The sequence below is a fragment of the Balaenoptera physalus genome (assembly GCF_965194825.1).
Source record: "Balaenoptera physalus genome assembly, chromosome: 14".
NCBI lineage: Eukaryota > Metazoa > Chordata > Mammalia > Artiodactyla > Balaenopteridae > Balaenoptera > Balaenoptera physalus.
Genome location: NC_138893.1, coordinates 84,134,504 through 84,147,156, shown reverse-complemented (window position 1 = coordinate 84,147,156; position 12,653 = coordinate 84,134,504). Strand labels below are relative to the sequence as shown.

Below are 12,653 nucleotides of genomic sequence, written 5' to 3'. Positions count from 1 at the left end.
TGTTTGGAAAATTATAAAGGTAGCATTTCAAATAAGAGGGAAAAATGAATTATTAAATATAAGGGATAGCTGTGTTATCATTAGAGGTTAGTTGGATTGCTGCTTCTTAACTGACTAAAATTAATTCCTAATAAATCAAAGATTTAAACTTGAAAAATCAAACTAGAAGCCATGGAAGAGTTTTATAGTATTCTCGAAGTAGGGAAAGCTGCTGATATATGACACAGGACCGTTAAACCACACAGAAAAGATTGAAAAGTTTGACTCTTAAAACTTGAAAATTGTGTGCATACAAAAACACCATTAGCAAAGTAAAAATAAAAACAGGGAAATTTTTGTAACATATTTTGTTGACCAAGGGATAATTTTCTTAATATTTAAAGAACTTCTACAAAATAATATTCAAAGACCAAGATCCAAACTTAAAAAATGGCAAAAGATGTAAATACTCAGTGCATAGAAAAGCAAATACAACTAACTCTTAGATTAAAACATGTATAGATTATCACTCTTAGTACAAAAAATGCAAATTACAATTATGGTGAAATACTGGTTTATCTTGAAATAAACCAAAATGTTCATCACTATCATCTTAGGATGATAGGAGTTTGAGAGTCTTTTCTTTTATCTGTATTTTTAAATTTTTCTCAAAGGATACATACTATTTAAATAATTAAAAAGCTATTATTTATTATATACATACACATATGCATATAACATTTGTTGTTTCGTCCTGACAATGGATGTGTCTTTTTGCATTTTCTAGGTGCACCAGAGGCTCTCTTCTTGGCCTAGTGGAGTTGTTTATTGCAGTACTGTTGTGCCCTCTGATGGTGAGTTTCAGCAAATCCATTTTTATGTCCAATGCTTTTTTTTCTTTAACTCTGTTTCCCATTCTCAAACTGACATATAGATTTATAAACCCTACTCTTTCACTTGAGGTGGGCTTGGAGTCAGAGGGAGAAGGTGTTGGGAGGGACTAAAGAAGAGAAATAAAATTTGAATGAGGATATAGTAAATTTGGAAGAGAGATCAGGAAGAAAAACTAATAGACTTAAGTTTTCATAGATCATGGAATAATACTGTCAACTCTTTCCATTTATGTTTTAAAACTGGGAACATAGTTAATGTGAAGATTGCAGAAGGACCACCTTTGGAATTTCCTAACCATTGAGTCTTCATACTATGGATAATGATCAAACACTCCAGCTCCTTCAGGGTATCAGAGCCTAGACAGAAGCAATTCAAAGTCTGAAACCTCCTGTCCTTTCTTGTCTTTTTCTTCCCTTACGCTCAGGGCTGTAATACTCTTCTCTGTTGTGAGAAAAAATTGAAGAAAGATGCTTGGGGACCACAGTCCTTTGGAAAAGTCCATGATGATACAAATTGGCAAGAGGATCTAAGCTTTGATTTTATTTACAGTAGTGGAGGAGATAAGTTTACAACTCTTCTTCTCATTTCTTTTACCCAGCATTACACATTTACAGTTTAGACTATTTGCTTAGAGTTGACTGTTAAATATATTTTCTCTTTGTAAAGTTTAGTGTGATAGAACTCTAACTTCAACCTTATAAACATTAATTCATAGGCATAGCAACCATTGAAAGAGCATCCTGCAAATGTACAAGGACACCTGAAGTTGAAGAAACCTCAGATGAATCATTTGAAACTCCTAGGATCCCCTGTAATTAATCAGTATAGATATTTGCAGTGTTATCAGAACCCGTCCCAAAGCTGTTTAGTTGTCGGAATACACAGACAGTGTGCTCATAGTCCCTAAACTTGGAGGAAATATCCATTTTTGATTACTCATTTGTAGTATGGAAAGGTTAAAAGGAAAAATAGGCCAGAATCAAAATAATGAAAAATGGTAGCTGGCTTTCTTTTTCCTATCTCTTAGAGACATACAGAGTTGATAAAGTGATATTAGTATATAAATTAAAAAGCAGTAGGTGGGTATCACTCTTGCCCTTAGAACTGTCTTGGCCCATTAAACAGCCAAATGGGGGCTGTCCACATCTATACCAGCACCACTCCAAGGTCTTATTACTGTCCTCCATTGCCACTGCAGGATTACATCATTGGATAGTTTCAATAAAGAGAGAATTTCTCCAATATAAAAATATTGTTCATAGTGCTGAATCCTCTCAGCTTTTGCTGAACTAGCAGCAATTCATTTAAAAATTTCTTGTTTTTATAATGTTGTCGAAAACTTAAATATTCAGGGTCAGTATTTATATATATTCATTAAGTTATATATATTCAGTGGCAACTAAGTCACACTACAACAGGACACTTGTGCCAGTAGTTGTTATGATATTCAGTGGCAAATAATTTGAACTAATGAATTCATACTGAAATTTTTATTATGAATTTCACCATGTAATACAGTTACTATTATCCTAATAACAATCTGTATGGAAGTCTTTCAGTAATGTAACAATGTACAGTTGTACTGGAGTATCTGGCTGAATGTTACCCCAGGACAAAAATGCTAGTATGTTGCCTCTGTGTTGTGTGAGGGGTTGAAGACAATATTTTTACAGAGGTAAAAGGATACATACTTAAAAAAGAAAAAAAAAAGAAAGAGATGCTCCCAAAATTCCTACCAATACTATTGCCCTTCTTAAGAAAATCAACTCGTATTAATTATCAAGAAACAGAAGCAGAAAATGATTTGATTTAATGCAACTTAGTGTCCTTACTACTCCCAAATCATATACCTTTCTTATGTTGTACTTCTAAATTAATCTTACCTTAGGCTGGTATAGCATATATGAAAACTCTGCTTAATACACAGCTACTTCAACAGAATTTAGCCACCATTAGTAAACATCTCTACCATCATTCATTGCTTCTTGTTATGACTACTGGGTCATATTCTATAGCAAGTGAGGGCTTGACCCTTTTTTTTAAAAAATACAAAATCTAAAATACCACATTATATAATTGTGATATTTATATACCTAGTATATAATATATATACCTAATATATACTGCCTCTCGATAATTACTTGTTAGTTTTGTTGTTTGACAAAATCTTCTAGTTATGACTATGATAGCCGATGTAAAATATATAGGTTATCTTAAAAGTTTAACCTCCCTACCAAAGCAATCTAAAAGGTTCTTAATTTTTCTTGTGTCATAAATACTTTTGAGGATCTGGTGAAAGCTCTAGATTCTCTCTCTAGAAAAAAAATGTTATATACACATAGGAAATGTTATATATAATTTCTTAATGATACAGGCTCTCAAACCAGCTCATGGAATCCCTAGTCTCATGAACCTCAACTGAACTGCTCAAAAGAACTGAACCTCAGAAGAACTGCTTTGGCTACACTGCACACAGGTGCACATGCACATCCCTGTACCCATGCCCGTGTTCCCTTTCATGAGAGGCATTATGCTTAGAGGTTAAGTGTCAAGCTTTGGAATCAAGGTTTGCATCCCAATTCCACCACTCGACCACCTTTTAACCTTAGGCAAAGTAATGAACTTCTTAAAACCTCCTTCCTCATGTGTGAAATGGAGATAGTAATAATTACCACCTCCAAGAGAGAAATGTACTTACCGTACAGAAATAGTACTTACCCATCAGAAACTCTTATTCTTTTCTTTTTTTAATATTTATTTATTTATTTATTTATTTGGTCTTAGTTGCACCGGGTCTTAGTTGTGGTAGGCGGGCTCCTTAGTTGCAACTTGCCAGCTCCTTTAGTTGCAGCACATGTGCTTCTTAGTTGCGGCTGGCAGGCTCCTCAGTTGCGGCTCACAGGCACCTTAGTTGTGGCTCACCGGCTCCTTAGTTGCGGTACGTGGGCTCCTTAGTTGAGGCCGGCGGGCTCCTTTGTTGCAGCTCACTGGCTCTTTTAGTTGCGGCACGTGTGTTCTTTAATTGTGGCTTGCGGGCTCCTTAGTTGTGGCATGCAAACTCTTAGTTGCGATATGCATGTGGGATCTAGTTCCCTGACCAGGGATCAAACCCAGGCCCCCTGCATTGGGAGCTCGGAGTCTTAACCGCTGCTCTACCAGGGAAGTTCCCAGAAACTCTTCTTCTATAAAAAGTGCTGTGGTAGTGTTAAAGACCCCTAATCAAAAAAATGTGGTTTGGGGCTTCTTGTTTTAATTTTTCTGTGCCCCATATCCTCAATTGTAAAATGACTAACTGAAATTTTTATGATTGTATGGCTTATAGCCTATTTAAAGTCTTTCAAATCTTTCAGGGGTTCCCCTTCATGGTAATGAAAATTAAGGATTAATGATGAAAGTAATTCTGTTAGAGACAGGTTGACTGTATAATTTATCATTCAACCCAGGACACTTTTGAGAGTAAAAGGAGGACACCCAGAGTTGTCCTGACAATTTTAAATATGGTAAACCAGGACACGTCTTCACTGTAGGTAAGCTAGAGTAAGAGCAAGAAAAATAGTCTCTCTGGCTGCCTTCATTTCTCTATCCAGAAATGTAATGTTACTCAATTAGCCTTGTATTGGGAATTGCGGTAGAAAGCTGTGTCTTTTTTGTAGTTAACAAAAAATGTAGGATTTCCTTACAAAAATTGTTTGAGGACAAATAATGTTAGCATTGAACAGTTATTGAAGTTCCTGTTTAATAATAAACAATCATCTGTTTAACTAACCCAAATATAGATAATATATGTAAATTCTTAACCTAAGTAAAGTCTGTGGATGGTTTGGGGAACTGGATATATGCCCCAGTTTTTTCTTTGGTTTTTGTCCCATTCCTTTTTTTAAAAACTTTATTGATGTATATTTTATATATCATAAAATTCACCTATCATCATGCAAGCATAGTAACAATCCAGCTTTAGACTATTTCCTTCACCCCTAAAAGTTCTCTTGTTCCTGTTTTGCAACCAATCCCTGCTCCTACCCTAAACCTGAGGCAAACACTAGTCTGCTTTTTCTCTCTGTAGTTAAACCTTTTCTAAAAATGTCATATAAATGGACTCATTCAATATGTAGTCTTTTGCATCTAGCTTCTTTTACATATCCTGTATGGATATATGTTTTCATATCTCTTGGGTAGATACTTAGGAGTAGAATGACTGGGTCATATGGTAAGTATGTGCGTAATATTTTTTAATTGAAGTACAGTTGATTTATAATGTTTCAGGTGTACAACAAAGTGATTCAGTTTACATACATATATATATTCTTTTTCAGATTTTTTTCCCATTATATGTTATTACAAGATATTTAATATAGTTCCCTGTGCTATACAATAGGTCCTTGTTTTTTAACTATTTTATATACAGTAGTGTGTATCTCTTAATACCAAATTCCCAATTTATCCTCACCCCCCTTTTCCTTTGGGTAACCATAAGTTTGTTCTCTATGTCTGTGAGTCTATTTTGTTTTGTAAATAAGTTCATTTGTATTTTTTTTTAGATTCCATATATGAATGATATCATATAATATTTGTCTCTCTGTCTGACTTCACTTAGTATGATAATCTCTAGGTCCATCCATATTGCTGCAAATGGCATTATTTCCATTGTATATATATACCACTTCTTTATCCATTCATCTGTCGATGAACATTTAGATTGGTTCCATGTCTTGCTGCTATGAACATTGGGATGCATGTATCTTTTCAAATTAGAGTTTTCGTCTTTTCCATATATATGCCCAGGAGTGGGATTGCTGGATCATATGGTAACTCTATCTTTAGTTTTTTAAGGAAACTCCATACTTTTCTCCATAGTGACTACATCAGTTTACATTCCCACCAACAGTGTAGGAGGGTTCCCTTTTCTCCACACCCTTTCCAGCATTTATTATTTGTAGACTTTTTGATGATGGCCATTCTGACTGGTGTTAGGTGGTACCTCATTGTAGTTTTGATTTGCATTTCTCTAATAATTAGTGATGTTGAACATCTTTCCATGTGCGTCTTGTATGTCTCCTTTGGAGAAATGTCTATTTAGGTCTTCTGCCCATTTTTTTTATTGGGTTGGGTTTTTTTTAGTATTGAGCTGTACAAACTTTGTATATTTTGGAAAGTAAGCCCTTGTCGGTCAATTCATTTGCAAATATTTTCTCCCATTCTGTATGTTATCTTTTCATTTTGTTTTGTTTATGGTTTCCTTTGCTGTGCAAAACCTTTTAAGTTTAATTAGGTCCCATTTGTTTATTTTTGCTTTTGTTTCTATTATTCTAGGAGACAGAGCCAAAAATTATTGCTATGATTTATGTCAAAGAGTGTTCTGCTTATGTTTTCCTCTAGGAGTTTTATAGTATCCAGTCTTACATTTAGGTCTTTAATCCATTTTTAGTTTATTTTTATATATGGTGTTAGAGAATCTTCTGATTTCATTATTTTACATGTAGCTGCCCAGTTTTCCCAGCACCACTTATTGAAGAGACTTTCTTTTCTCCATTGTATTCTTGCCTCCTTTGTCATAGATTAATTGACCGTAAGTGCGTGGGTTTATTTCTGGGCCTTCTGTCCTATTCCATTGATCTATGTGTCTGTTTTTGTGCCAGTACCATACTGTTTTGATGACTGTAGCTTCGTAGTATGGTCTGAAGTCAGGTAGCATGATTCCTCCAGCTCTGTTCTTCTTTCTCAAGATTGTTTTGGCTATTCAGGGTCTTTTGTGTTTCCATACAAACTTAAAAATTTTTTGTTCCAGTTCTGTGAAAAATGCCATTGGTAATTTGACAGGGATTGCATTAAATCTTTACACTGCCTTGAGTAGTGTGGTCATTTTAACAATATTGATTCTTCCAATACAAGAACACGGTATATCTTTCCAACTGTTTGTGTGGTCTTCAGTTTCTTTCATCATGTGCTTAACTTTTTAAGAAACTGCAAAATTGTTTTCCAAAGTGGCTGTCCCACTTTGCATTCCTACCAACAGTGTTTAAGTGTTCCAGTTTCCCTGTATCCTCCCCAACACTTGGTATGATCAGTCTTCTTGATTATAGACATTGTAGTGGATTTGTAGTATTATTTCACTGTGGTTTTAATTTGCATTTCACTGATGACCAAGATGTTGGGCATCTGTTAATATACTCATTAACCATTCAAATATTTTCTTTGATGAAGTGCCCAAACTTTTTGCCCATTTAAAAAAATGGACTGTCTTCTTAGTATTGATTTGTAAGGGTTCTTTTTATATTCTAGAATTTTTCCTGTTACTTTTAAAATAATTTTGTGGGAAAGGGTGGACTTTTTAAATCATGTTTTATTATTAATAGCTGCTCATATACAGTTGGAGATTCTATATTTATTGTCATCATTATATTGAGGACATAAACATACCCCACCACTGTCTTTCATTCCAACTTTTAAAAACTTGACAACAAAAAAGAAATGAAAGTAATGAAATCATGAAAAATGATAGAAGAGAAAGCCACAGTGTTTTAATGTGGGCAGAGTTCTCATCAACCTAAATGTGAAGTTGGGAAAGCTGAAACACCATTTTATTTTTCCATTTTAAAAATATATCCTACAGTTGAATTTTTTTTGTAAGTAGAAGTTTCATATTTTGAAAATACCAAAATATGGTTGAACGTGTTCCATCACAAAAGTCTTTTTTTGAAGGCTTGTATAAAATTGACTTTCACATTGCTAAGAAAAACAGCCACATGAACATGGAAAGACGTTTAAGCTTTATGTGCTGACAGTATTTAAACTGGCTTAGTGTGGAGCAGAAGTAAATTTATGTCAAATTTCAGGTGATGTTATCCATTCTAGGATTGCTGTCATTTGTTTCAATATTTTGAAGTAAGTTTTGAGGGAATTGGAAACTATCCAATTTTTGTCCAGAATGCATGCGACTTCATGAAACTACTGATATTGCTCTAAGGAGTTAGTTTCTAGTTTTTGTCTGTTAATATGCATGTTGATACAAAGAAAAATCCCAAATATGTGATTTCTTGTGGAAATTAGAAAAGCTGTTAACATTAATGGCTATCACCATCTTTGAAATAGTGTTAAATTTCTTTTCCAAAATAACTACCAGGAAAAAAATTTTTTTTTTTTACTCTAAGGAAGATCTTGGTACTCTATGAACAGATGGCACATCTTCCAAACTTAGAGACATGCATACGTATACGGCCTCAGAGAAGAAAGGAGCTCTACCCATTGCAATAATACATTGGTTTTTTTCATTGGCACATACTGGCAGTGAAGACTTTGAACAGCCCTAAAAGAAGGCCTGCCTGCTACCACAGAAGTAATCACTATTATGAGAACAAGATTTTATGAGAAAAAGAATCAAAATAGAAATTTTTCCTTTGCTGGATTAAACTTTGGAGAGGAGTTTGCTTTTTAAGAGAAGAGAAAGTTTATCACAAGGAAGTGTTTAGTTGTGGCTTGATTTACTTGGGGATATTTGGGCCTTTATGAATGAGCATAATCTTCCAATTCAAGACCTTACAGTCATTATTATGGATTTGGTAGAAAAATCATGAACCCTTTCAACCAAGCTGTAGCTGTGCAGTAGGTAGAAATAGACAACCTTGTGAATTTTCCAGCTGCTGTAGGAAGTTTCTCTCTAGGCTAGTCATGAATGGAGAGGTTTGTCAGTTTCTCTACAAGAATTAGAAAAACCTTAGAGCTCTTGAAGATTACCTCCACTCAGAAACCTTAAAACTGGAACTCGGATTTCCAATCGTTTCACTATTGATATTGCATCAAAACAGTGAGTGATATGAATTCAATTCTAAGAGTCTTAGAGAAATCTTAGGTTCCTTGCACATGCCTAGCCAAGCATCATCTGGTAAAGTGAACTATGAGAGCTGTGATTATGTTTGTTACCACATACCTCTCCTAGAGTCTCAGAGTTTTTACAACTTCTTTTCATCAAAACAGAAAGGTACAACCTTTTTAGATATCAAAGATAATGTCCAAGTTATCATGTTCCCAAACCAGGCCACTATGTGACTTCTTTATTCAAGCCAAACAATAGCAGCCTTGTAATTGAAATGTTCTTTTATATAGAATTAAAGTTTGTTTTCTGTTTTAATTTGTAAATTTTTGTTTTATTTCTTAAAAAAAAAAGAAACAACAGAAAATGGCTGTTAATTTCGATTTAAAATTAGGTAAAATGCTTCAGTTTTTCTAAACATTTATTTTTAAAATACTGCAATGCAGTAGTCTGCTCATAACAAAATACTGTAGACTGGGTGGCTTAAACAACAAAATTTTATTTTCTCACAGTTTTGGAGACTAGAAGTCCAAGATCAGTGTGCCAGCATGGTTAGGCTCTGGTAAGAACTATTCCTAGCTTCCAGATGACCACCTTCTCACTGTGTCCCCACATGGTGGGGGGTGGGGGGTGGGGAAAGCTCTTACTCTTCATATAAAGCCATTGTCCTATCAGATTAGAGCCCCACCCTTATCTTCTCCTTTAACCTTAATCACCTCTTAAAGACACTATCTCCAGATAGTCACATGGGGAATTCGAGCTTCAAAATACAAATTTTGGGATATCACAATTCAGTCCATAGCAGGTAATATGAAGGAAGTCATTTTCCAATGCAACAAAATGATGGTATCTAAAATTTTTATGTATAAATCACTTTGAATTTTTTCAAGAAGTAGGTCTAAGAAGGGAATCCATACCTTCTTCAGGTTCTCAAGGAGGTCTATTATCCAAAAATACCTAGGCACATGGAATTTGTTTGTATAACTTAAGCTTTTTTTCCCCTTGTTGCCCTCAGTGGAACAAGTCATTTTTGTTATCTTGGGGTTTAAAGGCATGATTGGAAATTTTCTCATGGAAACTTATATGATTTTAGGCTTTGGATTTTAAGACTGTAGATTTTAGAAAAAGCAAGAAAAACTATTAAGGCAAGCGTTTTTCCATATTCTCATTGAATCTCCTAAGCAGCCTTCTGAGGTATTAGACTCTGCATTATAGGTAAGGAAACGGAGGTAAAGTTATATTCAGTAATGGGCTCATGCATTCAAGGTATCTCCTGTGGTAGAAATTCAGTACTACTAAATCTGAGATTCCAAAATCCATCATTCTTCTACTGCACTTGACTCTCTGTACTTCAGGATTATATTCCACTTTTTACCACCCAGAAATTAAAGTGGACCAAGAGTCAAGGTTTAATGAAGTTACTTTCAAAGCAGCACCATAAAAAGCACTATTCTTTTTTGTTTGTTTGTTTAAATATTATTTATTTATTTATTTTGGCTGCATTGGGTCTTCATTGCTGCACGCAGGCTTTCTGTAGTTGTAGTGAGCAGGGGGCTATTCTTCGTTGCGGTGCGTGGGCTTCTCGTTGTGGTGGCTTCTCTTGCTGTGGAGCACAGGTTCTAGGCATGCGGGCATCAGTAGTTGTGGCACTCAGGCTCAGTAGTTGTGGCTCGTGGTCTCTAGAGCGCAGGCTCAGTAGTTGTGGCGCATGGGCTTAGTTGCTCCACGGCATGTGGGATCTTCCCAGACCAGGGCTCGAACCCATGCCCCCTGTGTTGGCAGGCGGATTCTTAACCACTGCATCACCAGGGAAGTCCCAAAAGCATTATTTGTAAAAAGAAAAATATGTTAGAACACTATATTAGGACAGGATTTTATTTTTACAAAAGCAAAATAAAATAGTTAATTCTCAGTAGAATGAGTAGATGAATGGAAGGAAGGAAGAGGATGACCTTTTACTTAGCACAAATGCTTTTGACATTTATGAGAGATTAATTATCTTCATAAACAGATTTTAAAAGAACCAGATTTAATGAAAGGTACATAGGTTGTACTACTATTTAACATAAAACCAATAATACCATGTATTTTTAAAAGATTTATAACTTTAAGTGTTTTCACAACTTTTATCATTTAAGCCTCATAATAACTTCACACAAATGTTTTTACATAGTTCTAAAGAGAGAGGTTCAGTTGTACAAATACTAATTCACCTTAGGTTCACAATGAAATATATAGCTGATTTCACTAAGTTAATTTATACTACCAGTTGGAAGGACCCAAATGACTGGATTTATCAAACTACTAAAGTTATGATTCTATAATTGGGCTTTCTTATACTGATATGAAAAGATATTTTTTACATAAATATTTACCTGTTTTTCAAAATGAGTATTCTTCAAATGATTATCGTATGTGACAGATTTAGCATTTTTAATATACTATGAATAATTTAAAGAAATTTTAAATTATTTTACATATCTAAGTAAATCTGAGGATGTTTTTGCCCTAATGTATAAGGAAGGGCCTTACTATCACCTAAATAATATTTAATTTATTCTATTAAAATGATAATCTTATGTTTTGTCTAATATATCATAATTTAATGATACGGACTTTTGGAATTATATTTATGAACAGAGAAGTGAATATTAAAAATAAATTATTTGAAAGTATCTATGAATGAAAACTAATTAAAAAATCTGTACAGCATTTATTGAGAAGAATAAACTTTATTGAAGGACCTAAAAAAAGATAGAAATAAATGCAGAGTTATAATATGTTAATGAATACGAGGACAACATTGTAACAATTGTCAGTTTCTCTCACACAAATTTATAAACTCACTACAGTGTTAATATGAACCTCAATAGGAACTGACGAACTTATTCAAAAATTAATATGAAAGAATAAAACTATACAAATACTTAAGATAAATTTGGAGTAGAAAGGGGAGGGAAAGGTTTACCTAAACCACATATTAAGATGTATTTTTAAAACCATAATACTCAAAACAGTGAAGTATTGGTGCAGGAAAGATTGTAGGATCAGATTAGAGAAACCTTGCATATATGGAAATTTGACATGTGATAGAATTAGCTTTGTACATCAGGAGAAGGGGCAGAGTCAATGGTTCTGTTACAGTTGATTTCTTATTTCACAAAAGTATATTTCAGATGGCATAAGGAGTAAAATGTGAAACAGCTCTAAAAGAAAAAAAAAGTTAGCCTAATTTATATCAGAAACTAAAACATGCCTCCAGAAAGCTATTAGAACTAATAAATGAATTCAGTTAAATTTCAGCGTACAAAATTAATATATAGAAATCTGTTGCAGGAATTCTCTGGTGCTCCAGTGGTTAGGACTCTACACTTCCACTGCAGGGGGCACGGGTTCGATCCCTGGTTGGGGAACTAAGATCCTGGACGGCACGTGGTGCAGCCAAAAAAAAAAAAACTGTTATGTTTCTATAAACTAACAATGAACTATCAGGAAGAGAAATTAAGAAAACAATCTCATTTACAATTGCATCAAAAACAATAAAATACCTAGGAATAAATCTAACCAAGGAGGTAAATACTTGTACTCAGAAAACTGTAAGACATTGATGAAAGAAATCCAAGATGACATGAACAAATGGAAAGATATACCATGCTCATGTATTGGAAGAATTAATCTTGTTAAAATGATCATACTCCCCAGGGCAATCTACAAATTCAGCGCAATCCCTATCAAAATACCAACGGCATTTTTCACAGAACTAGAACAAATAACCCCAAACTTTGTATGGAAACACAAAAGACCCCGAATAGCCAAAAGAATCTTGAGAAAGAAGAACAAAGCTGGAGGTATCATATTCCCTGGTTTCAGACTATACTACAAAGCTACCACATCAAAATAGTGTGGTACTGGCACAAAAACAGACACATAGATCAATGGACCAGAATCGAGATTGCAGAAATAAACCCACACT

At 34.3% G+C, this 12,653-nt stretch overlaps 1 protein-coding gene and 1 long non-coding RNA gene across 2 annotated transcripts in view; one reads left to right on the top strand and one right to left on the bottom strand.

The window, feature by feature from the left end:
* Positions 1 to 12,653, bottom strand: part of LOC309642731 — a 414,473-nt gene that overhangs the window by 183,146 nt on the left and 218,674 nt on the right. The window lies entirely within an intron of this gene.
* Positions 1 to 12,653, top strand: part of MCU (mitochondrial calcium uniporter) — a 221,220-nt gene that overhangs the window by 170,029 nt on the left and 38,538 nt on the right. Inside the window, exon 2 of the mRNA XM_082424565.1 lies at positions 767 to 833. Within this exon, the coding sequence (XP_082280691.1) occupies positions 767 to 833 (67 nt within the window). The remainder of the gene's footprint in view (positions 1 to 766; positions 834 to 12,653) is intronic.